The sequence below is a fragment of the Acipenser ruthenus genome, chromosome 16 (genome assembly GCF_902713425.1).
Source record: "Acipenser ruthenus chromosome 16, fAciRut3.2 maternal haplotype, whole genome shotgun sequence".
In the NCBI taxonomy this organism is placed as follows: Eukaryota; Metazoa; Chordata; class Actinopteri; order Acipenseriformes; family Acipenseridae; genus Acipenser; species Acipenser ruthenus.
The window spans coordinates 34,487,815-34,513,683 of NC_081204.1; the positions used below are offsets into that span (position 1 = coordinate 34,487,815).

The 25,869-nt window shown below is 40.9% G+C and overlaps 1 protein-coding gene across 1 annotated transcript in view; it reads right to left on the minus strand.

Annotated features, from left to right (window-relative positions):
- Positions 1-2,359: 2,359 nt before the first annotated feature.
- Positions 2,360-25,869, minus strand: part of LOC117412064 (X-linked interleukin-1 receptor accessory protein-like 2) — a 153,207-nt gene continuing 129,697 nt past the window's right edge. The window contains exons 7-11 of the mRNA XM_058989569.1: positions 12,730-12,859; positions 9,787-9,932; positions 7,717-7,857; positions 7,121-7,291; positions 2,360-4,604 (exon numbers count right to left, since the gene is read on the minus strand). Of these exons, the coding sequence (XP_058845552.1) occupies positions 3,910-4,604; positions 7,121-7,291; positions 7,717-7,857; positions 9,787-9,932; positions 12,730-12,859 (1,283 nt within the window). The 3' untranslated portion in view covers positions 2,360-3,909. The remainder of the gene's footprint in view (positions 4,605-7,120; positions 7,292-7,716; positions 7,858-9,786; positions 9,933-12,729; positions 12,860-25,869) is intronic.

A 25,869-nucleotide genomic window follows, 5' to 3' on the forward strand; every position in this document is an offset into this window, starting at 1 on the left:
ATGGCTTTGCTCAGCTGCATTGCATACTTTATTGCTTGAGACTCAAATTGCACAACAGTTTTCATGTACCCCCGCCCCCCGTCATCCAAGGCAATTGCACTATGCACATATGCACTAAACAAAAACCTATATAGTGAAAGTGCCGCAGTTACAAAGTAAGACCACTGGGCGTCACTGTGTGTTATGAACGAATCCCATAAAATGAAGACATACAGTAATTATAAACAATATAAAGGAGAGGGGATTATAGCCATCACATTCCGATTTTTTTGCAGATCCCTAATTAGCAGACTTAACTGCAATACTTTTCCAACACTGAAAAGCCTTCACCTAAAAGCCAAGCAAACCTTACTGAGAGTCTGTCAGTATTTTGCAACAGGCGTGGGGGCGTCACTGCTGAGGTCACTGTGATGTCATACAGTGCAGGAAATCCATGTTTATACATCAATACTGGAGCCACTCAGAGCAGCTCACTGAAAGAATCCCCTTCACAGCATGCTGAGTTCTGCCCCTCCTAAGAGCCACACAGAGCTACCAAGCGGATTTCATCAGTGATCTGGGTGAATTGAGTCACTCAGTTACTTAACACACCCAGTGCTGACAGTATGACATCACAATCCACTCTCGCTTCTGCTTTTGCAGGTTCACAACGCTTACTAAGCTTTAGAAATCTTCCCTTTAAAACAAACCACCAAACCATGAAACTAATAAGTGGCCTGGTTTCTAAGCAGAATACATACTGGGTCTCAGTGATCGATCACACTTTCCTCCACTTGTTTGTGGCTCTGCTATTCATTAGATGATGTCAAGGCTTCCCTTGCTTGTGGTGGAAACTCTGCTGTCTAAATGAGTGATCACAAGTTCTGTGTATATTTAATCTGTTGAGATTGATGAGGTATGTTATTTCAGTTGACAAGCATTATTTTGTTCTAATGAAAACACAAATACTTGTGCTGTTCTTTGCTGGGTTTAAAAGCAGACTAAATTGCCTGTTTTCAAGAGCTTATAAATCATATCATTTAGTTAATTCTCAGCTGGGGGATAGAAACATGCACGACAGACACAAGGTTACCACATGAGGAAAAGTGCTGGTTATATTTCATGCAGACATTTTATTGGCTTGTGTTACGTTACAATTTGTATTTCAACAACATTGCCAGTGTAAATACATTATTGTGAAACAACGCTTACAAACAGAAACCTGCAAAATTATCATTGCTCTCGGGGATCACATATATACTGCAGTCCATCAATCAAGTGTTTTAGCCAGGAAAGAGGAGCACGTGGAGGAGAGCTCAAAGTGAGATCGGAGGAGCTGGAAATGAATAGCAAACCCTGGATTGGAACTTCCCTTTTTCAGAAGCCACACTGGATAATGGCTATGCATTGTACCCAGGCAACACTCAGCTGTTCGACACTACACCTGAACAAACTTTCAGATACTTTTTCCAAACTTACATTCACACTTCTTAGGAAATAAACCACATTAGCCCTTTAAAAAAAATGACCCCAGTAAATTTGCTCTGCAATTTATCAGTTTTCCTAAGTTTTGCCCACAAGTTTGGTTGGCATTCATGGTCTTTACAATGCTTACCTAAGCATGCTTTATTACACTCTGCTATGCTTTTACTATGGGGCACTTTTCTAAGGGTTAACTCTTCTTACACTTGGTGGGAGTATAAAACAAAAAGAGAAAAAGATTACACCCTAATGGGAGGATTACAGTATCTAGCTTTGAAGGTAAACCCCATTTTGTTTCAATGCAAAAATATTTATATTCAAAAACTTCCCAAGGACCTTCTTCAAGGTAATGCTGTACCATAATAAAATGACTAATGGTACATTCTGTGCTCTTTTAGTGTGTCCAGTAATATCATACAAATCAAGGAGGGGAGTATCACTGTACTCGCAGGGGAAATGCAGGGGTGAACCTGATCAGTGCAGTCATTGGTGGGTTTGTTTTTTGGTGATCTCAAGATAATATTGCTGGATCATCTCCCCTTTGCTGATGATGCTACATCATGGACTTTTTATTTAATTTTTTCAAATTAAAATGTACCACACCAGTAGGGTGATAGAACCTCGAAAATGGTCTGACCACTGACGCATTCAAAAAACAAACTACAATTTAAATAATTTAACACAACTTCAAATTATACACCTCATAAATATCTTAATAACAAACTTGTTAAGTTTACAAAAACTTTATTTTTTCAACAGAAAAGGCTGCGAGTTGTTGAGGCTCACATTGCACTATACAGTATGTTACCATGACATCTTCTTTCTCTTGAAAGCGCTTAACTGGTGCTTTGGACTGACACTCAATCGGGCATCCATTTATCAGTGCCCCCCCCCCCCCCCCCCCCCAAGCACACCAATACATAGAAATGAGCTTCAGCTTAAAAAAGAAGCTTTAAATAAACAGGGAACTGTTGCAAAGCCGTAATGATCCGGCTCTAGAGAGCATTCGGGATGCTGAAACAGTCAGGCTTATCTTCACACTGTGTGCAACTCTACCAGAATACATCATCCATCCTGTTCAATCTGAGCAACACAGGACAGATTACAACATAACCTGTCTTTACTGAGATGACAAACTGACACCAAATAATACTCACACAGCACACACCCTATAGTGTGTGTTCTAGTTTCGGGGTGACTCAGTGTTTATAAAGAACTGAATAAAGGGTTTGAAGATAACCCTACAGCTACTGGGCTGTTTCTTGCTTATTTTGAAACGTTTATTTTTTCCCTTTTAGAATGTATATATATGTATGTGGACTGCTGTTCGTACAGCTGGTATGAAATGGCTGAAGTGACCAGTGCTTGTCATGTGGACTGCTGTTTGTACAGCTGGTATGAAATGGCTGAAGTGACCAGTGCTTGCCATGTGGACTGCTGTTCGTACAGCTGGTATGAAATGGCTGAAGTGACCAGTGCTTGTCATGTGGACTGGTGTTCGTACAGCTGGTATGAAATGGCTGAAGTGACCAGTGCTTGTCATGTGGACTGGTGTTCGTACAGCTGGTATGGATTAGATTCAGTTCTGTGTGGACCTCCAGTCACCTCACATCACTGTGGCAGTACTTTTAATCCATGTTATGGAAAATTGGAATTTATTGCAATTCTATTTTGAAATAACATTTAGCCACCGGGTGGCGCTATGTGTAATGTAAAAATCTTATTAAGAATAAGTAACAAGGACACGTGATTTTAACCTCTATATAGTTAGACTTTACATTCCCTATGGATTTAGATATGATAATTTACTGTTGTTTCTTCGGGCTCAGGTACAGTGACTGAACAGTAAGTGGAAGACTAAGAGGTCTGGTTGGTTCTGGAAGTGGGGTGAAGGTCTTGATTTCAATCCAGCTGTGGATTACTCTAGTAAATGTAGGACGACAGGGAACCTGACACCACAGCCTATCTGCTCCATCTTTACAGAAATGTGTGCTGAAGAAAACAAATAAAAGGTGTTTTGCTGAAATGTCAATTCTTAAAAACGTTTAATGTAGGTGCACAAACCCCCCTCCCCAAAATACATCAAAATAAACCCCACTCCATTGCAAATCACTGTAAGGTTCAATATTTCAACCAGCCAGTCTGTCTGTCTGTCTGTCTGTCTGTTTCAAGGACCATATGAAAACTGTACATTATAACAACACCTTGAACTGTAAAAACGAGGTCAGGTCATAAACTTGTTGAGAGTCTGATCTCCATGAAGAAGAAATTCAAGTAGGAAAGTTCATTTTTTTTCTGATCAAAAACTCCCTAAAGAATACAAAAAGGTAGTTTCCTTGTGTTCATATGTGCAGTTTAAATCGCTTGTCTGTTTGTTGGTTTGCTTCTTGTTTTTTTTCTGTGAGATGCCGTCATGCAGGTTAAACAGGTTGCAGGCTAGTCCTTCCTCTACCAGATATCACTTGTAAGTTCCCTGGAGGACAGCGGTGCAAACATAGTGTTGAAATGAATTTCGGGCTTGTTTCTTTGAACAGTGCTGTTGTGTGCTACCTGCCCGTTCAGGAGTGCCATTGGGATATTACGGTACAGGTGATGGTTTCCCAGGGAGTTAAACTGTGCGGAGGGTGGGGGCAGCTCGTATTCATAGCCTCTGCAGTAATGTCTCATTTGTGGGTGCTTCTTTTGATGAAAGTCTGGGATCTCTGCATGGGAGGGGGCCAGCGTGGCGGATGTGGTCGTCATGGCGATGGTGGACACAGTTTGGAGGTCTCCAAACAGGCCCTGCTCTCCGGAGTCCAGGACCTGCCTCCGAGACAGCGTCTCCTTCTTCTTGGCAGGCATCTCGTACAGTATCTGCTTCCAGAATTTGGATTTGAGCTGGTTGCACTTGGGGCCTGTCCACTTGACCACGGAAAGCAGTTTAATGGTGTGTTTTAAGGCCTCCACCTCCTGGTAGTTCATGACCCCCTTGAGGTCCGTGCATTCAATCATGATGACCTTGATCTCCCCTGTCACCAGCATGCTGTGGAGTCTGCTCTCCAGCTGGAAGATGCTCCAGCCCCGCTTGGTGATGAACTCCGGTGTCAGCACGATGATCAGCCTCCTGCTCTGCTCCACGCACCTGGCCAGGTCTTCAATGTAGACTGCGGGAAGAAAGCACAAAACACAACATGGATCAACGCTGTCAGCCAGTCAGTCTGGACTAGGGTTACCACCTGACTCCTCTATACTAGGACCGTTTGGGACCGTTCAGGCTTGTCAATGCATTCAGGTAAGAGTAGTACTGCTGTGAAAGGTACCTGAGACAGGTCAAACGTATCAGAATGCATTGGGGTGTCAGCTGAAAAGACGGAACTGTCCCAAACTGTCCTAGTGGAGTCATATGGTAACCCTAGTCAGGAGGCAACAGCAAAAATAGGCAACAGCTAAAATAGGCAACCGCTAAGATAGGCAACAGCTAAAATAGGCAACGGCTAAAAATGGATTAGCTGTTACTGCAATGGGTTTAATTCCTATGAATTACAATGGATTAGCTGGTATCGCAATGGGTTTAATTCCTATGAATTACAATGGATTAGCTGGTATCGCAATGGGTTTAATTCCTATGAATTACAATGGATTAGCTATGACTATATTAGCAGTGAATACAGTACCTCAAACGTTAAGTAAGAACCGATGAAACTCTCTAGAGCTTTGGCAGCGGCTGTCTCGTGCTGCTTAATTAGACAAGACACAGTTTATCATCTGCATTGGGATTTAAGAGTGCTGGGTTTCTAGGAATCGCATTAATTAAAAGAGAGACAGAGCTGCTCTTGATTTATACTAATAGACTAATAGCAGCCTGCTGTCTAGAGAATTACGAGATACACAGCGAACCATTAACTGTGAGAGCCATGCCTGGGTTCAGGTACCAAAACAATAGTGGCAGCCACAGTGAATAGTGGAGCGCAGCAGCGATAAATCATGCATGTGCTGTTTCAGTGCATTTTAAAAGGGGCCGGCAGTCTCAGGAGAGAGGTCCTGAATGACACATCAAGCAGCTCTTTGCCTTACATTTGATCAGGGATTAGAACCTATGAGAGGTCTACAGAGTGTGTCCTACAAGATTGCTGCTGTGCAATGAAGATATACAGTGTTCAGGTTGAGCTAGAGATGGGAGAGGAAGCCACTGCATTGAACAGATGGAAGCAGTGGAGCCAGGTTTATCCTTAGGGTAACTCGAGCCTTCCCCACACTGCTCTTACTGGGTTTTCAACGTTAAAGAAGGAATTAAATAAGAGACCCAAATACAATCTGGGGTTAAGAAGCAGATGACAATACCAGCCTCAGGCTGTGTGAGTCAGTGCAGGAAACATGGGGCGCTCACTCAAATCCAACAAATCTTACAACAGGTCACTGAATTGAGATGAACCCCTTCCAAAATCCCCCAAACCCTGCCTCAGAATCTTCTGCATTGACATGGGCAAAGAGGCGTTTTACTGGCTGTGAACAAAAATGATCACAATTCAGAAGAACTGAACCCAGTGGGAACCCTGATACTGAAGCACAATGTGGGATTAGCCTGGATTGCTTGCAGAACGGAATGGTGTATGTAGTAGATGGTCATGGCCACTAGAGGGCAGCCTGTACTGCACTGTTGTCTCTTTAAACCCTGTAGCACCACATTGCCTTACCTGTCTCCTGCCATGCCTTGAACACAGTGTGCAGGCTTTACACAAGGCTCGTACATTACCCACAATAAAGTGTGCATTTGAATATTAAACCACCAAATGTTTAAGCTTTTAGCGCTCTATAAAAAAGCATGAATACATTTTCCCAAAGACTGATTTTATTACATTTCTGGCGCTCTAACTGTGAGCTAAGATGGATTTATTGCAACACATTTTACATTCAATTTACATTTGTAGGATAATCTGATGCTTACACTACTCATTGCCTATGAAATGTTAATTTACAACTGCTTGTTATGCACAGGGTATTTATTACCCACTGAAAGGGCCTCAGTCTTCACAAGTGCGTTCACAAACTTGGCTTGTGTATTTGTAAAACACATCAGCACAATTATTCCTTGCAGAGATACCGAAGCCAATTCACTAAATAATCAATCAGCAATCATCATACCCAATCAGCATTAGAAATAGTTTAAAAGGTAATTTCATCCAGTTTTATGAGACAATAACTTACTAGACAAGAATATGGAGACCGCTGGACAAGCAGAAAGAAAACGCTTGGCTTTTCACTATGGTATACAGTATCAGCTTTTACAGAAAAGTTTCTATTTGGGTCTGTTTATTTCTAGGAACATTAAAATAACTCAGGTCAAGAAACAGACCAAATATCTCAACATCTGTCACTGCCTAGAATGTGAGCGCCATAGCTGTCTCCAAACTTTTATCATCGACTCCTAACCCCCTTAAACCTTTCAGATTACATGTGGGCATAACCTCATAACACATACATGACTCTAGTAATAATTAGAATGTGTGATTAAGAGGAACCCGGTTACTGTTCTGCATGTGCGTGCAGCAGCTGTTTATTTGTCAGAATCAGACGCTGCTCTACTTGGCTGCCCTCGTGTCCAGCAGTGTTTCTGTAAGGTTTCTCGGTGCTCGAGGAGTTCAGATATTCCTACACAGCAGCTTGTGACAGTATTACTCACTGCTGCTGGGCATGAGGTCACGGCTAGGAATGAAGAGCTTGTATCCATAGTGCTTTTCCAGCACATCCGGCAGGATTTCCAGAGCAAACTGCTCCTCCTCACTGCTCTCCAGGTCCATCGAGTCCAGCTCTACTTTGCTGTAGGTCAGATAAGCGTCGTATTCCTTGTTGTCTGTAAAAAGAAACGGACAGTCATACACAGCAGCAGCAAGAGGTGGCAGGGTGAATCACAAAGGAAACGTTGCCTTCTTTTATTATTTATATGTTTTAAAGAGCTTCCAAATACTGTTTTAATTGATAATGCTTCCCTTTTCTTATGATTTGTGCAATCACTCTGAGTGTTACAATCACTTTCCTCTAGTGTTCAGTAACTCTGTATTTGTTACTGAGCATGCCCGGAGATTCCTGGCTGCCAGGCATTGGCAAGCTTCCTCATTCCATTCAGATCATGTGACCATGTGGCCTCTCAACTCCAATGCATGCTGTGTAGGTAGAGTAGGTGGGCCTGGCAGAGTTCTTTGGAATTTCTTCAAGGCATGTTTCTTGAACTCAGCAGGCCCTGCCGCTGTTCCGATTCACTCTCATCCCTTGACTTACCGTCTTCTGTTTCATCGCTCCCGAAGTGTCTCCTGTAGCACAGCATGATCTCCACGTTGTAACACTTGTAGACAGCGGTGAGAAGACCCAGCACCAGCAGGATCGCTCCCAAGCCTCCTGCCAGCTCCAGTCTGTACAGATCTGTGCAAGGAAACAGAGGTCAGAGAACCAGGACAGTGCTGTGCTGTGCTGACGCAGAGAGGGCAGAGACCCAGCAGGGCAGGGCAGGGAGGAAACCGCCACTCAATTAAAATCAATACAAAGGCACCAGTCTTTTTGCACCTGCTACGCTTACTTGCTGATATATTGATTGATAGTAAAACCTTTTCCAACACTAAAGAATACATGTAAGTGCACGTACTTCTTTACCAGTGATCAGCAGTGATCATTCAGACCTTTTTCCTGACAGATAGCACTATCTGTGCTGAAATCTATCTATCTATCTATCTATCTATCTATCTATCTATCTATCTCTGCACTGTTGCTTTGGGATGGCTCCTCTGCCTCTCAAGTAATACCAGCCATCAATCCTTAAGGACAGGTCATTTTTCATGTTTGAGTTCTCTGCAGCTTTCTTCATATATTACTGTCCAGTTGACTGTGATACAGTACAACATATTGCAAATGCTTCCTGGCTTTGTGTTCCACTAGCCTGTATAATCTAAAGATGTTGATCTTCAGCAGATTAATGCTAGCAATAAATTGTCCTTTCCAGAATATATATGTATGTATTTGTTTTTTGTTTGCTGTGGTCTCGTTTCTTTTTCTTTCTGGTTGCAGTGCTGTTGTCCATGGCAGTGCTTTCCTCTCAGGTACTGCAGGTGGAGAATCTCACCTTGTCTTTATATCTATCAAGCCTATTAGAGGTAATGATCTCTGGAGAGAATGACTGATGGGATCAGGGCTGGCAGGATCCATACAAAGTCCATCAATTCCTCCCATGTCATTAACCATGTCTTGATCTCCCTGCAGTGTTTCCTATGGTCACCAGTAGGGCAAGATTATTAACCCGGAAAATAGAAACTGAACAATCCTTATATTGAATTTATCATTTTAAACCTCTGGGAGCTGAGCTAGAAAAGCAGAAAGGTTTGAAAAAAAACTTTAGCTTGCATTAAATACTGTGATAATAACACTCTCATTAAAACGGACAAAACTCTATGTGCATCTGTCAATTTCTCTTGCAGTAATACAAATCCCTTATTGAAATGTACTGCATGAAAAAAACCCAGAAGGTTATTCAGAACTGTACCACTAGAGGGCACTAAAACCTCTTTAAATACAAAGTAACTAACATGGTTCTAATACAAATGCTATGAATCGTGCCAAAGACAGTGCTCTGTGCTCATGCTTGAAGACCTAATGTCTGTTTAAGTAATCCAGGCATTCTGATTGGCTGAGAGAAGGAATGCTACCTCTATACCTTAAGGAACATTGTGGTCTATTTTTTTCTGCTGAAACAAGATTGCCCCTCCTGGGCTTTTTGCCCCACTGTACAGGAACAATGAATACTTGCATGTGAATCACCTTGCTCTTTTATTTGGGGGCATCAGCAGACCAAGAACACAGCTTATAGATTCAAGGGTTACATGACTACAGAATAAGACAGCTAGTGTAGCCTTTATTAAACAGTTAAGCCACACAGTACAATGACTACTGACAAGAAATAACGATTCTTAGGAAAAGTCAATAACTTTGGGTATTTCTGTGTATGGGCAAGCTGATTGGAAAGTAAACCTATCGATTTAGTCCTGAAAGACTATTATGCACGGCTCAGTTTTACCCCTATGTGCCTATTTGAGAGGCAGCAGCAGTGCTTATAACCACATACCCCAAACCCCAGTGTTAAGAGTGCTGAAGACCCATTGAACTCCTGTTCTGTGCAGACAGCGCTCCGTGATGAGATGCACTATGAGCACACACATTCTCTTCCGATCACCTCTTCCATTATAACAGCAGCAGCAACAGGGTGTCTGTCCCAAACAGCAGGGTTTCATTCCTATCATTCCTCTCCAGGGAGCTAGCACTGATAACATGTGTATGTTAATGAGGCCTGTCAGAAGGATGTACCTCTTTTCTGCAGAATGGCGCTGCCGTGTCTGCGTCCGATGCGGTTCTCCACGTAGCAGGTGTAATTCCCAACGTCGTTTTCTTCCACAGCGTCAAAAGTCAGGCAGAGTTCCACCTCCTTCTCCCCCAGGTACTCTTTGATCGTCCTGGAAGAGAAACAACAGAAAGAAAAGCGTGAATATGTAACCAGATATAACCCAAACAAACAGCTCGCTGTTCAATCCAACAGCAGCTTCCTTTATTATACTGGGTGTGCTTCCTACTGAACTAAATCTTAACCTCTACATTGATGGAATGTTTGCAAGGTTAGACAAAAACAAAACAAATGAAAGATGTGTGACAAACGCTGCGGCACATTACAAGAATGACATGAACCATTTCAGGGGGTGATTTTTCCACAGAAAGCCCACCTATTAGTATTATCTGTGCTGGAATTGACTGAACAGCACTAGTGGTAAACTTGCGGAATGTTTTATCAACATATGACTGGACATTAAAAACTGTAACAGAGAGAAAAGGATTCTGAAGTCCCACTGGGTGACTTTCTAGACAAACCCAAAAGTGGACTACTCACTTGACCCACCCACACTCATCATCATACACAGGATAGAAGGTTTGTGTCGTGTGGGAAGTTTAACTCCAGAAACTGGTCACAAACACGTCTTCACAGAGCACTTTTACCCAATTATCAATCAAATCAGCAAGTCAAAAAGGTATGTGGGCAATAGTGGACTTAACAGGGAATGATGAATGCATTTTACAGTTTTCAAATATTGTACAATAATGTTTCATGTTCGCATTCCTCTTCATTTCACCACAAAGGTTAAACATATTTTGTTGATTAAAAAAAACATCATGGTTTGAATAGATTCATATAATCACAGACTTAAGTTAAAACAATCAGCTGTTACTGCTAATTGTAAATCTAATCTATCAATAAAATGCATCAACAATGTGCACAGCGTTCCTTCTAACTAGCCAGTGTAGCTGAATTCACAAGCTCTTGTTTTGTTAATATGTCGAGCTTTTGGGATACTCTGGTTTGCTGTCTTTGGTTTCTTAATATTGCAATTTAGGTCTTAAGCGATTGTACATATAAATATAGAGCACAGGACTGTGTCTCATACCGCTTATCATTGAAGAGCAGGATGAGGGCTGATTTAACCCGCGTGTGGGTGGAATGCTCTAAGTGCAGTAAACACATGGGCTGTGATCCAGTAACCAGCGTGTGGGTGGAATGCTCTAAGTGCAGTAAACACATGGGCTGTGATCCAGTAACCAGCGTGTGGGTGGAATGCTCTAAGTGCAGTAAACACATGGGCTGTGATCCAGTAACCAGCGTGTGGGTGGAATGCTCTAAGTGCAGTAAACACATGGGCTGTGATCCAGTAACCAGCGTGTGGGTGGAATGCTCTAAGTGCAGTAAACACATGGGCTGTGATCCAGTAACCCGCGTGTGGGTGGAATGCTCTAAGTGCAGTAAACACATGGGCTGTGATCCAGTAACCAGCGTGTGGGTGGAATGCTCTAAGTGCAGTAAACACATGGGCTGTGATCCAGTAACCAGCGTGTGGGTGGAATGCTCTAAGTGCAGTAAACACATGGGCTGTGATCCAGTAACCAGCATGTGGGTGGAATGCTCTAAGTGCAGTAAACACATGGGCTGTGATCCAGTAACCAGCATGTGGGTGGAATGCTCTAAGTGCAGTAAACACATGGGCTGTGATCCAGTAACCAGTGTGTGGGTGGAATGCTCTAAGTGCAGTAAACACATGGGCTGTGATCCAGTAACCAGCGTGTGGGTGGAATGCTCTAAGTGCAGTAGATAGTTATGTATTACTGTGTCTTGGTAGCACACATTCCAATCTCAAACCAGCTTTATATTTCCCTTGCCACATGACAAGCTGTTTCTCTCTGAAAGTGGAGAGACTAATCAGTATCCTTCAAATGTATTTTATTTTGGGAAACAGAAAGGTTTCTTTATCTTCTATTGAGAGAGTCATCATTCACATCATTCAGAGTCTCTGAAAAGCCAGTGTTTACAGGCTCTGTTTCTTATCTCGGTTTATTCTTGTTCCCAATTGTCTTTCTTTTTTTTTCTTGTATTGAAAAGCTTGAATGATTCCTTGGAAAAGACATTTTAAATACTGGTGCTTTTTTTTTCTTTTTCTTGCGCATCTGTATGACTATTAGGAGAGAAACAGGCATTGTTTCACAGCTCGACCTTCGGAAAACACATTCGGTATTGATAAGTGTGGGAAGTGAGATTTATAATTACGTGGTTGTATTGGAATGCATTGTGTTCTTCCTGACTCTCAGATGCAATTCAGTGCCCTGTAGGCTTCCAGCCTTGTGTCTGTCATTGAATAGTACTGGTTCAATTTACATGACAGTTTTATGTGGCAATTACTAGCAGAGGAAGTTCTATTTTCTTTCTACGATACATGGCCTGGAGTGAGATCAAGGTGTAAAAGAACAAAATCCATTGAACAGCTTGCCTAATTAAATGATATTCACCGCTATGCATTATACATTAGCAAACTATTCCGTCTCCATATGTAATGCTTCTGCACTTCACCTGCTCCCATGAAGATTTACTGCCTGCTCCCAGAGATGATGCCCTCCTCGCCTTGACATGGTTAAGAGCTTAAAGAATGTGGAGCTTTATTCCATCTAACACTGCTGCAAAACCCCACAGACTTCCAACATCACCTTCTCAACAGTTCACACTGAGTGCACCCAATGCAAGCTGCGTGCTAGCTTTACATTACAGAGCAAACATAGCCGTGCAATAACATGGTAATAACTAAACCATGCACTGTGTGCATTCAGGTGACTCCTAGATCTCAGTACTGTAAAGTGCGTGTCAGTTGCAAGTCTGATGTTCCTAGGTCATAGTGTGCAGCCAGAAGTGAAAAAGACAAAGAGAGCTGTTTCTGATACCTGACTTCGCTTTCTTTAATATGACCCTCCAGTTCTTCAACAAACTTGTCCCCTTTCATCCAGTAGATTATAGGTCTGGACTCTCTGCTGTAGCCAAAGAATGCCCTGCAGTCCAGGCTAAACGGGTTACCTTTGGGGTAGGAGAGAAACACGGTTAAGCATTGTGTGCTTCTTGGATTGCTTATTACTGGAACAAGCAGGAAACATCACCAAGAGCAGATACATCATTGAAACAAAAAAAACAAATATCAGTCAAACAGGTTTAATTAAATAACGCAATATGACCTCTTCTTATGTTTTGTCAATTTGCTACATTTTTTCTGATTCATGCAAGGTTGTTTGTTTTTTTGGTAGACTTTTTAAACAACTCAATAAAAATGATTTCTAAAGACACGGTGCCATTAACACAGCAACATACAACATGCTTATCATGCCTGGATCCCACACTGGATTACTTTTCTTAACTTTTCCATAAATATATTTGATAGAGTTAGCAAGTGAGCAAGTCTAACCAGCTGTCAGAATCACCACAGTGCCAGCCTGAGCCTTATTAGATTTCCTCATCACCAGTTAAACCAGTCCCCCAAGACCGTGTGCTAGAATTATCCAGCCAATTCTACGAGCTAATGCCAGAGTTAACAGGATAATCCCAGAATTAACTCTACCACTGCCATGATACTGATTAGGCAGGATCACGGTACACCGCGGGAATATTAAACCTCCATTGCCTTCACTACAAGCAACCTTCAGTTTGAAGTAACAATTTAACAATATAATGATTCCTCTGACCCCATTCCTTGAATAATCCCTGAGATGGACAAAGGCTCTGCTTTCTGTTTCAAATTCCACACTCCAGGTGCCTGGATTAAAGATACATCTTTCAAATGACTTCACACTTTTCAAGAGCTTTAGTAATAGTAATAAGAGGGAGTTCAATACATCATTAGAGGAAATGTTTCATTTTAGTAATACAAAGATGAAAGCTAGGAACGCAATTCAGAGGCAGTGCATAGGTGTGGGCCCAAGAGAGGGGCTTCTGATGTGAAGTGTCATCACCCACTGAGCTCTCAATGATGTTCAGTAGAATTAACTTACAAGGAGAGAAGACGTAAGGTTGTGGAAATCAAAAGGCAGTAATGTTTTATACATGTGGAAAGGAATATGAATACCGCGTTTGATCTCCACTCCATCGTTTTTATTTTTACACATTGATGTGGGTTTCAGAACTCAGAGAGTCCTTATTATATTTAGATTCTAGATTGCAATGCTTGGCTTGAGAAAACCAATCTGATTGACTGCCTGGAAGACTGATAGAAGCACACAGGGTGCTTTGCTGCATTTGTAAATACCTGTTATGACATTTATAGATGCATTATTACATTTTTATTATTATTATTATTGCAGATCTTTAATCTAAATAGTTATCCATTTACATGGATCCTAATCCTATTTGTATATCAGTGTATTGCTCTGCCTCAACCAGAGGGCATGTTTCGTGAGCTTGCACCAATCAGCTCGCTGGCACTCTGAGCCAAGACTCAGCCTGTGGGCTCCAGAGCGCCTCTGCAGGGAGAGTGAGACACAAGCGAGAGGAAGCGCTATAAAAAGAAACACCCAGGCCTGCCCTCACCTTACACTGCTGCTTTTGCAGGACACAGACATTCCTTTGGTATTATTACATCTTTCACTGGGTCACCTTGTCACTTGAAAGCCTCTGGTTACAAGACGAAGTCTCTCTCTGGATTATTTTTAAACTCTGTCTATCAGATACGCTGGGTGTGAAACACCAGCCCATAGGATCTGAACCGCTGATTCTCTATAGCGTTTTCAACACAGATAACAAGAAAGGTAAACACCAGCCATGCACGTTTCTGACTGATTTACATCCTGCTGACTGGTCAATCTGGACACAGCTAATATTATTCATTTAATACGACTCACACCGCATGCTGGATCATGTACTGACTCACTCATTACTTTATCACTGTTATTAAACACTGCCCTCTGCATTTCACAATTATAAATGCAATGGTAGCCTGCTGCCAGTTACATAGTCATAAACATGCGGAAGCTTTTATACCAGACGGCACCACATTTTGTTCAATAAGGAAGCAGGTTCACAATTAGAAAGACAGCGCCCCCTTGTAATGTGACCCAGCACCAATTAATCTGTAAAGTGTCATTGTTGCCAAGGAAACGCCCATTGTGCTGCACTTCATGTAACTTCTAAATGAATCCATTCAGCAGGTGATTACTGCTGAGCTTGTAAGAAGATATTCAGACAATTGCTGCTGTTTCATCCAAAGCCTTTGAAAGATTTTAAAATAAGGAGATGATAAGTACATTTGAATTTTATTTGATATTTTCCTAATGGTTTTAAAAAATCGGTAAATAAAGAAGAGTGCTTGCTACCTTCTAAACCCATGCTGGTAAAGACATATGGTACGGTATTCATACAGCGTGTGTCTCATGTGTTTAGTGCTACTCTACTGTATTAAGGGGATCCACTATAACTTGAATATGTTCAAAGGTACTCACTGCTGCAAGTATTGGGTTAGTGGGCTCTGAACTGGATTAAGAGCTTTCTAAACATTACACTGTGCACTGGATCATGCAAAGCTTTTTTTTTAATTCGATATGTTTCGGTTTACTTTACCGGTACAAGCAAAGCTCTCCTCAACATTGGTGCAGTTCTTTAAGCAAGTGATTCGGTGCCATGGCAACCAATGGCACGCAGTTGCATGACTGATTTAAAAAATAATCACTAAGTGAACAGAAAAAGAAATCCAGGCATCTCTGTCACTCAGCATTCAGGTTTCAAGCTGCTTGTGCCACCAGTGTTCTAAATATTACCTGTTATGACATGAGGCTATTGAAATATTGCAGCAGCACAATACTGGATCAGGTTTGTAACAATACACAGCTTGTATAGGAGTCAGAACGTATCTCAGAACACCACTGCTCACACAATGATATACAGCAGCGTGCACATGTATTACCACACCCCAGCATTGCTTCGGTAGTTTTGATTTGTTGTGCATATGACATCAAACCACTGGAACTGAAAATTGTCAAAATAGGCAAATAAGTGATTGTCTAATTAAAATGATGACTTTAATAGGCCAAACGGGTAATTAATTTAAAAGAGAAAAGGAACACATACAGTAGCCACAAATGGTAAAATACATGAGGCTTTTTATAAGTTGTTTAGGATGTCTAATTATAACACAAAGTGGTGTAACATTTTCATTGTTTATATATGACTAATTACTGATCAAAAATTAAAAACAATAATTAAAGAGAAAGAGTTTTTCATGCAGGCAGATATATGAAGGATATCAATGACACATCTTGAGGTGTTGTAATACATGTGCACACTGCTGTAGATATATGAAGGATATCAATGACACATCTTGAGGTGTTGTAATACATGTGCACACTGCTGTAGATATATGAAGGATATCAATGACACATCTTGAGGTGTTGTAATACATGTGCACACTGCTGTAGATATATGAAGGATATCAATGACACATCTTGAGGTGTTGTAATACATGTGCACACTGCTGTAGATATATGAAGGATATCAATGACACATCTTGAGGTGTTGTAATACATGTGCACACTGCTGTAGATATATGAAGGATATCAATGGCACATCTTGAGGTGTTGTAATACATGTGCACACTGCTGTAGATATATGAAGGATATCAATGACACATCTTGAGGTGTTGTAATACATGTGCACACTGCTGTAGATATATGAAGGATATCAATGACACATCTTGAGGTGTTGTAATACATGTGCACACTGCTGTAGATATATGAAGGATATCAATGACACATCTTGAGGTGTTGTAATACATGTGCACACTGCTGTAGATATATGAAGGATATCAATGACACATCTTGAGGTGTTGTAATACATGTGCACACTGCTGTAGATATATGAAGGATATCAATGACACATCTTGAGGTGTTGTAATACATGTGCACACTGCTGTAGATATATGAAGGATATCAATGACACATCTTGAGGTGTTGTAATACATGTGCACACTGCTGTAGATATATGAAGGATATCAATGACACATCTTGAGGTGTTGTAATACATGTGCACACTGCTGTAGAGACGTCAGTGCAGCTGCATTAACACCACCGGGCACTGGCCGAGCACACGCAATACAGAGGAAAGGGTCTCTAAACGTGACAAACAGCTCCCACTCCAGAGGTGGCTATTTCTGCACAGTCTGAAAAGCCATGGAAATCCAGTAAACACTGCGCTTTTTCAAAGACAAAGCCACTTGTCTTCCAGCCCCTCGATTAAATAATCCAATTTCACTTTATCTCTCTCTCTCTCCCTATAGTTATATCTTGTTAGCAGATGCCATGAGGGAAGGGCTGAGAATAGCCAAGTTGCAGTGAAGATGCTGAGATGGGAGACAACATTACAGAGCTAAGTGCCTAAGTTGCAAAAGGGGAAGGGTATCGCAGAAACCCAGAGAGAGGAGTGAATTGTTGTGCAATCTATCAGCTCAGGTAACTGTCATATTGGAAATGACCTTGGATTGTTCTGACAGCCGTGATGTAGTACAGTCAACAGTCTAATTGCCCCGAATCTATTAGTGGCCACAAGACCCTTGATAAAATAGCTCTCCTTGCAGCTTAGTGATATAACTGTCATCACCTTTCAACTTAATGTGATTTCCAGCTTGAAATTAGTGCCTCGAAGTAATGAAATTGGACTTTTTCATCTTTAATTAGCCAGTGATTAAGGATGTGACACAATGGAGTGGTCTCTGCCTTGGCATGGGTGTAGGATAGGGGCATATATAATGTTTGCAGAATGGCCATTCATAAAACATGATCTTATTTGCATAGACAGAGATATGACTGTAACTCTGCCAACATCCCCAGGCCTCAGCAGGCTTCTCTCAGTGTTCAAGAAAGAAAAACAAACCAATAATTGAAACATGTAACCCAAACAGGAATAGATTAACAGTGCCCTGCAGACTAAAGCTTGACTGCATCTTATAATGTACTTTAGCATAGACACATTTTATTACAGTTAGACGACTGTCATGCAGAGAGCACTGGACTGAGGCTGGACACAAAGAAACACTTCCAGTACCGACTTAACCACTGAGCAAAACATGATTTGCACAAGCAGAGCACCGAGGTTGTGATGAAATAAAGTAAAGACGGTCAGACCGGACGTGAGCCTTGACCAGGGTGTGACAAAGGCAAGTATAACTGACACTGCCATTTTGTAGCAATAGAAGGATTGAGGTTTCTACACAAGTGGTGCTGTAAATCCAGGTTATTACAGCCAAGGTGGAGTCCGATGTCTTTTAATAAGATAAAACACACACAAGAAGGGTGCTGATCCATCATTTTAGCTGCTCTGATATTTAAATGAGACTCTGGGTCACAGATGAGGTGGCTGTGCTTCAAAATAAAATGTCATTGTTTGGCAGCCCCTTGGAGGAGGAGCCCTGCTGCTCTTTAAAGTGACAGCAGATCAAATAACTCAGGCAACACCTAGTCTGCTCAAACCTGGCCTTGAAATCTGTACAAGGCACCTGCATGCTGCTCTGCCTACAGTACACAGCAATACATCTTTAGCTACTGAAATTACTGCAATGCAACGTATCTGCACCGTGCTCACGGAATGCTCGTCGTCGCCGCCGCGTGATACGGTTTGAATATTAAAAACGAATGGTATAGAAAAAAAAACATTCAGTCACTGTGTATCTATCGATCTATTTTATAAGTGTTGGCAGGGCAACTTCTAGAACCCCATAGAGTTCAGGCAAACTGTTTTAAAATTTCTAAACATTAAACGAAGGGGCTATTTAACAAATATAAATAATTAGCCTTCAGCTTTAACATTACTTCATGGCTATAGGTCCCTAATACTATAATATAAGACATACATTATTAGCTGTAGGGCCATTTTTTACATTTATTTTGACTCAATGTTTTTTTTCTTTTTCTTCCTAAGTTAAACATCTGTTTTTCCATGTAAGTAAATTATTATTACAAGTTATTGAATTGGGTTATTTTTAAACATGGATTTGCATTGCCAAGCAGGCATTACCCAAATGATGTAGGCAAATAAAGAGAGGATTTATTAATCTAAAATATCCTGCTGCATGTTTTATTTTCTGAATCAGTTGCTTTAGTTTGCAGAACAGAGCCTCTGTTGTTGAGAAGACCTGTCACTCTGCGGCTTATGGATGGCTAAGGACAACAATGATTGACATCAGCAAAAAAACAATATTGCAACTGGAATTCATTTGTCTTTTAAACCAACCTGCTGTATAAACTAATCCATTACCGAGATAATTGTCCCTCTGGGTTTGCAACACATTCCTTTTCAGTTTTCTGCTGTGTTTTTCCATGCCATCAAAGGAGCAGAATTAAACTGCACCACTTCAGTGAACACGACTACCTGTTTGTTTACTATAGTTCTAAAGAGAATGGAGAATATGGGATTGAGGAAAGTATTCTCGTCAAAAACCTGAAGAAATCTTTGTAATAAAAAAGAACTGGATAATAAGGTTAGTTTTTCATCGCCCTCCGGGTTTAAAAAAAAAAAGCCATTTGACAGCATATTACAGTAATATGAGAAACATAAGTGCAGTATATTTCCTAAAGGGGGACATGATTCTTAAAGAAGACGGCGCGTTCACTCCCTGTCCAGTCATTATTCTCATTAAATATCTGTCCTTCAGACGAGACTCCAGTATGTTTCAGCTTTATAAACAACCATCTCTGCACTGCAATGAGGCAGACATTCCAAACAGCAGCAACACTTCAACAAGAAGCCACTCACACCACCGGCTTCCTGACACTCGAACACAAACGATATTTCTATTCTTTTAGCACATTTGAATTTATCACCACTGCCATTATCCAGTGCATTCCACTGAGAACAAATACTGGAATTTAAAACTAGCACTATATTGTGCTGCCCTCCACGTGGACATATACAGTACAGAACTGGAGAAGAGTAAATGAGTTGCCTGCTGTAATTAATAATACAGGCACCCCTGTGCTGTAGTTAACCATAGTCGAATATTCACTGCATGTATCAGCAAGCAGTTCTGTGATCAGAAAACCAAGTTACAGAAGTTTGTGCATTGACAGCATGCAATGACCAATGCATGTAATAAAAAATGTAACACATGTGTGGAAGTCCACAGTGTAGTTTACTGTATGTACTGTGGCTATGATTTGAGGTGAACTGCATCTGCGTACAATGCACTGCCTCAAATGCATCACATCAAAAAAAGCATCAGGAAGACACATGCAAAAGAGAAAGCCCAGTCAGCCTGATCTACAGAACCTGAGCAAACACACACGAAATATACTGCAGAAGGACACGAAACCTGATAGATACAGATTGGATGAGCTCGTGCATGAATCTTTAAGTGCAAGCTTCGTATGAGTTCGACATGACTTGACTTCGGGGCTGCTGGGTGCATTGGGTGTAAAGAGAGCCCAATGAATACGTTCAGTCATCTGCTGTAGCTATCATCAAATTACCCATTCCCTTCCTCCATGCCATTCATCAAGTTAACACATTAGTTCTGCTGCAGTATTGATAAGACTGAAAATACTTTCTTTATAGGAAGTCTTAAAATATTTTTTTATTTAACACGACGTGAATGGTTACTCTTGCTCAGAACAATGACATTTCAGACTTCTCAGTGATTGCATTGAAAAGGGGAGCTGTAATGTGCCAACACGTCCTGTTTGTAAATTGTGGAAAGACAACAAACAGTCTGTTTCTGGGCTGCGAAACTGCTGAAAAAATACTGCATTACTGACTGTTTGAAGGAGTCATTTTCAATAGGCTTTCCTCACATGTGAAGAAGTGATTTGATTGCGTTCCTTTTTGGGCAGTGATTGTCACTTATCTGAGTTCTAATTCCTGGTGCAGGGCTGTCTGAAGAGCTGTCTGCATGGAGTAAGCTATGGGGAGGGTCTCCTGGCTCGTTGTGTGCACCCTCTCAACATCCCCAGAGGAACCTGACACAGCTCAGGAGGGAATGCAGTTAAGCCATCCGCTGAAAACACCTGCTAGATTTCAGGCTAGCTTAAGGTTAAAGGTGAACTGGAGTATTTCTTTGGAATAAAGCAATAAAGTAACTCTTAAGCTATGCAGGGATGAAAAGTTTACGGTATATCCCGTGCTTTATGCAAAAGGTTGTTTTCTTAATTCAAGTTCATCAGTTTCCTAATTCCCTGTGTACCAATTCATTGATACACCTCTTGGAGAATTCTGTAGGTATCTGACTACTAGTTCCTAGAAATGTCAGAAAACGATGCATTGTGAAAGGTTGCAATACAAAATACTCTATTTAAAAACATGCTGGCATGCAAAGGTTAATATGTGTGAATAAAATGATACATTTTCACAGAAATGCTTTTGCATAAAAATATGCAGTTTTTTCTATGTGGAAGGTATAAATAACATTTGTTCATTATATTTTCAAATAAAATATTTAGTATTTATATGTTATTTCCAGCTTTTACAAAAAGATAATACTGTTTGAATAAATACAAGCTAGAGCACATAAATAAAATATGAAGAGACACAGAAATTCAGCGTATTGGCATATATTATTAATAGGCATCATTTCATTTGCTTTTGGAAGAACAGCAGCAGTAAGGTGGGGTACTGTATTGTAACAGTATATGAAATAATGAAATATTTGAAATAATGAACTGTATTTAATGCAGTTTAGCTTCTGGGTTGGGAGCAGAATGCATGTTTATACCTTTAAAACAAAGCTAGTGCACAGCTGACATGCAGTGTGTCCTGTGGCACCGCAGCCAACATTAGCAACGTGGCAGCAACATGATTCGAACCAAGTCTCCCACAAAGGTTACTCATCCCGAGCCCGAAGTGGCATAGCTATTTGGGCTGGCTTCCTGCAGCGTATACCCTTCCAGACAGAGGCATGGCAAGCATCTGCTCCCAAAGTGGGATAAGAGCCAGGGGGACCATCTGTACTACAGGCAGGCTGCCCTGGGGAGGGCATGTGCACCTCAGCTGTCTATTGACGTAAGCCCAGACTTTGTCACTCTGGATACTTCGGTATGCATGAAGAAGTGCAAACTGAACACAGAGGAGCGTTTGCTGGTAGGGTTTGAATGGGCGTGCCATGCTCGAGTCTACATTTACAATTGAATAGAAGAATTGATGCCGTTTTGAAGGCAAAGGGTGGTCACACCAAATATTGATTTGATGTAGATTTTTCTTCTGTTCACTCACTTTGCATTTTGTTAATTGATAAATATAAAATGTTAACATGTCTATTTTTGAAGGCATTCTTACTTTACAGCATTTTTTTCACACCTGCCTAAAACTTTTGCACAGTACTTGTACATACAATCTTTTTAACACTGCTTAAGTGCTGACTATCAAAACTAATAGACTGTTCGTTTTGTGATGAAATTCAAGTTAATTTACTTAAATGAATGCCTTCCTTCATAATTTCACTGATATGACTGTTTGAAAAAAATCCTGAAGCTTTCTTTAATTACCCACAATGAATACATTAAGACCATCAGGAAATTATTTTCAGTAGCTTAAAACTATTAATACTACTTGACTGGGAAAAAGAGATCAAGGGTCTAATAGGAAATTTAAGCGAATGTAAAGTAAAGCAACTTTCCCAATCAGCCACATCAGTATCTGTGTAGCTGAATGCAAACTGTTGAGAAATGCAATTAGCTGGAGTTCTGGGTTTTGTAATGGGAGCGCTCCTGTGGGAATGGTTGTTTGAATTTTTTTTTTTTTTTAAAAGAGAGTGACCTACCAGCTCAATGCACACTGTAATAATGGCACTCAGATACGACACTATTGAAGAATTCTTAAATGTCATCTCTTTGTAAAGAACAGCAGGGTTTTACAGGTAGATTCAAATTCGTTCTTATAGAGATACGCCCTGAAAACAAACAAACAAAAAAAAACTTCAGCGTGCTTACAGAGTCAAAAAAACTAAAAACCTTAGCGTGCTTACAGATTCAGAAAGTCCCCACTGTCAAAACACTCTCATAAACACTAAACAAATTAGTAGACGTAATAATTAGAATTGCAACACGTACTAAAATGAGAACCAGGTGGCCTTCCATATCTGTGTGCGGCTGTGCGTGTGCGTGTGTTTAAAGTGAGTGTGTGTGTGCTTGAAATGTGAATATATGTCATGTTGCAGACAAAAGCCAATATTCCAAACTGCCTTGGTATTTAATAACTGCTTTTAGTCATAACAGAACAGCCTAGAGTGAGATCCAGGCACTTAATAAACAAGGTTGTTTTGTGTTGCTTTGCAAAGACTCACATCGTTCATTGTGAGAAGAATGCAGAACAGTAAAAGTGTATTGTGACTATTATATTGTATTTTTTTTTTTTTTAACTCAAATCAACAACCATTGCAGACCTGTGCTTAAAAATACCACAAGGATTTACTGTTAATCTCAGTGGAAAATACTCTTTTGGTTGATTGGAATAGTGTCGCTACCTTCAGGTCCTGGATTTTGAATTCGATTTTCAGCATTTCCTTTTCTTTCTTTCTTTCTTTCTTTCTTTCTTTCTTTCTTTCTTTCTTTCTTAATGTACTGGGTTAACATTTCCAGGCTGCACAGAAGCCTACGGTGTAAGTGCCTTTAAAGCTAACACAAGACTACATTAGGTTTTTAACAAGCAACTGCAATGAACTACTTAGAAAGGACACTATTGAATTGCTATACAGCATGAAAAAAAAGTGAATTCACTTCAGGGAAATCAGCAGAAACATATGGGACTTATATGTATTAATCCTCAAGTGGTTCCATTCCATAAACCAAAAGAGAAACGTTCACAGCAGCAATGAAAAGGCCTGGACATGGCAATGGGATTAATCTATCACAAGCAGATACTGGAAGAGTTACAGGTGAGCCTCATTGTTCTGCGTGATTTACACGCCTTAACGGTTCAAATCAAAGAGAGAGGCTTTCCTAATCTGCCCCACCACGATAATCTGCAGCAGGGAATCCAGGTCTATTCTTGTGTGCCTGGGTTCAGAGGTGTGACTATACATGTGTTAGGTCAAGGGCTTTTAAAATACCACAATCGCAACACAATAGCTTCTCTAACCTGATAGGGCTTTTCGAGGCTTTAAACTTCATACAAAATCCAATTACATCCCAAAGACACCGGTTGTGAGAGGGATTGCTGGATGGGTAGGTTATTAACTGTGGTATAGTTGAAGCTCTGATGCCTTTCCTGCTATGATATAAACAAGATGTTTAGTGCAATTCTGTCATTAAGCCTTTACCCTGCACATCATTCCTATTTTACATTTAAGTGTCTTTTTCGTACAAAGCATGCTCCCTACCACGTGAATAGACCTAGAAAATCTCATCACCTATATTTAACTGCAGCTTGTTCCTTCTCTGCACAACACACATACAAGTAGGGGCACTCGCCTCCCTCCGAGGAGACATGCAGAACAAATAAAACCAATAACAGCCAATTACGCAACAGAAAAAACACAGCCCTAGAGTCTAATCAAACCAAAAATACAGCTTTTCAAAGTCTAATCAAACCACAAACACAGCTCTTCAGAATCAAACCACAAACACAGCTCTTCAGAATCAAACCACAAACACAGCTCTTCAGCTTATTATTATTATTATTATTATTATTATTATTATTATTATTATTATTATTATTATTATTGATATTCACAAGAAGGCCATCAAGTGAAGTTTAACATCCACGTTCATTTTCTAACCAATGTAATTAATACCGTGCACGCAGTTTTATTGCGAACACAGTGTGCGTTTTATTAAAATATTTATTAGTATGCATTTTATCAAGGGCAAACTCAAGGTTAAGACTTGAGTGTAATATTTTATTCATTGAATGCAATCTTTTAGCCACTGACCCAACATCAGTGAGGAAGTCAGCACCCTACTGTATAAAATCAGGTCTGATCTGTTACAGCCAGAATACTGGATCAGTGATGATATCTTACTTGCCAAACACATTTTCAGCAGGCTCAGCAGGGCCAGCAGGGAGCGGTGCCAGGCCGGCAGCTCAGTGCAGGATAAGGGTTTGGAAATGGGCAGTGCCACATGGCAACCAAGCAGGGCCCAAAAAAAAGTGACTTAAAACCCTTGAACACAACTTGCCCATTTTCAAAGTGACCATCTCCACTTCCAGTCATTACCACTCACACTGCCAGATCCAAACCCCAGTGCCCGCTGGACTGGAACTCAGTCACCACAGCATGCCATTTAGGGGCACTGTGTGTGCTGTGGGAGGTGCCATTAGCTGCAGGATTTCCTTTAAAATCTCAGTATATAATGGTAAGGTGTCATACACGAGAAAGTTATGTAAGTACTCAATATCTAAGAGAATTGTGTTTGAAAGATTTCTGCTAATCAGCATGTTACGTGATCTATAATCCCTGCTCTTTCATGAACACCAAATACCTGAAACATACACCCCGGCCGGGCTGTCAGTCTAGCATACGAGCATTACATCAAAGGAGATGAAAGGTTATGATCCTTCAAAGGATTTTTTATTGAGAATCTCCATGAACTGCATCCTTACCCGAAAGGAAGCGCTGTCACGCTGTGAAAGGTTTGCCTCACAGCTCATTAGCTTCTCCCGTGTTATACAGATTGCTCAGACTGAAAAGCTGTGCCCAGAACTTGTGCGGATTGTATGAGCAACCAATGGGAACCCTCTGGAAATGATCTTCACTCTCTGCATAGTTTAAAAATGAATTGGAATTCAACCCAGCTGCTGTAACACAGCTGGAGTTTGCAAACCTCATGCCGTGAAATATACCGTATAGTGGTTAGGAAACAGTATCCCGCCATTCAATGGAACCTGAAATAAAGAGCAGCCAGCTCCTCCACCAGGACAGGGTTCATTGCAGGACAAATAACATACTAGAGATTCGATTTGATCTGGTATTGGAAGCTCCTACACTATCCTTGATGTGTGCGTGATTTGATCTAAGGATAAAGTGGGTTCCCTGCCTGAACCATCCCTCTGCTTAATGACAACATTTCTCTGCCATTCACCTTCATTGGGATTCCAATTCCCGTAACCCTGGCACAGGTAGGACACGA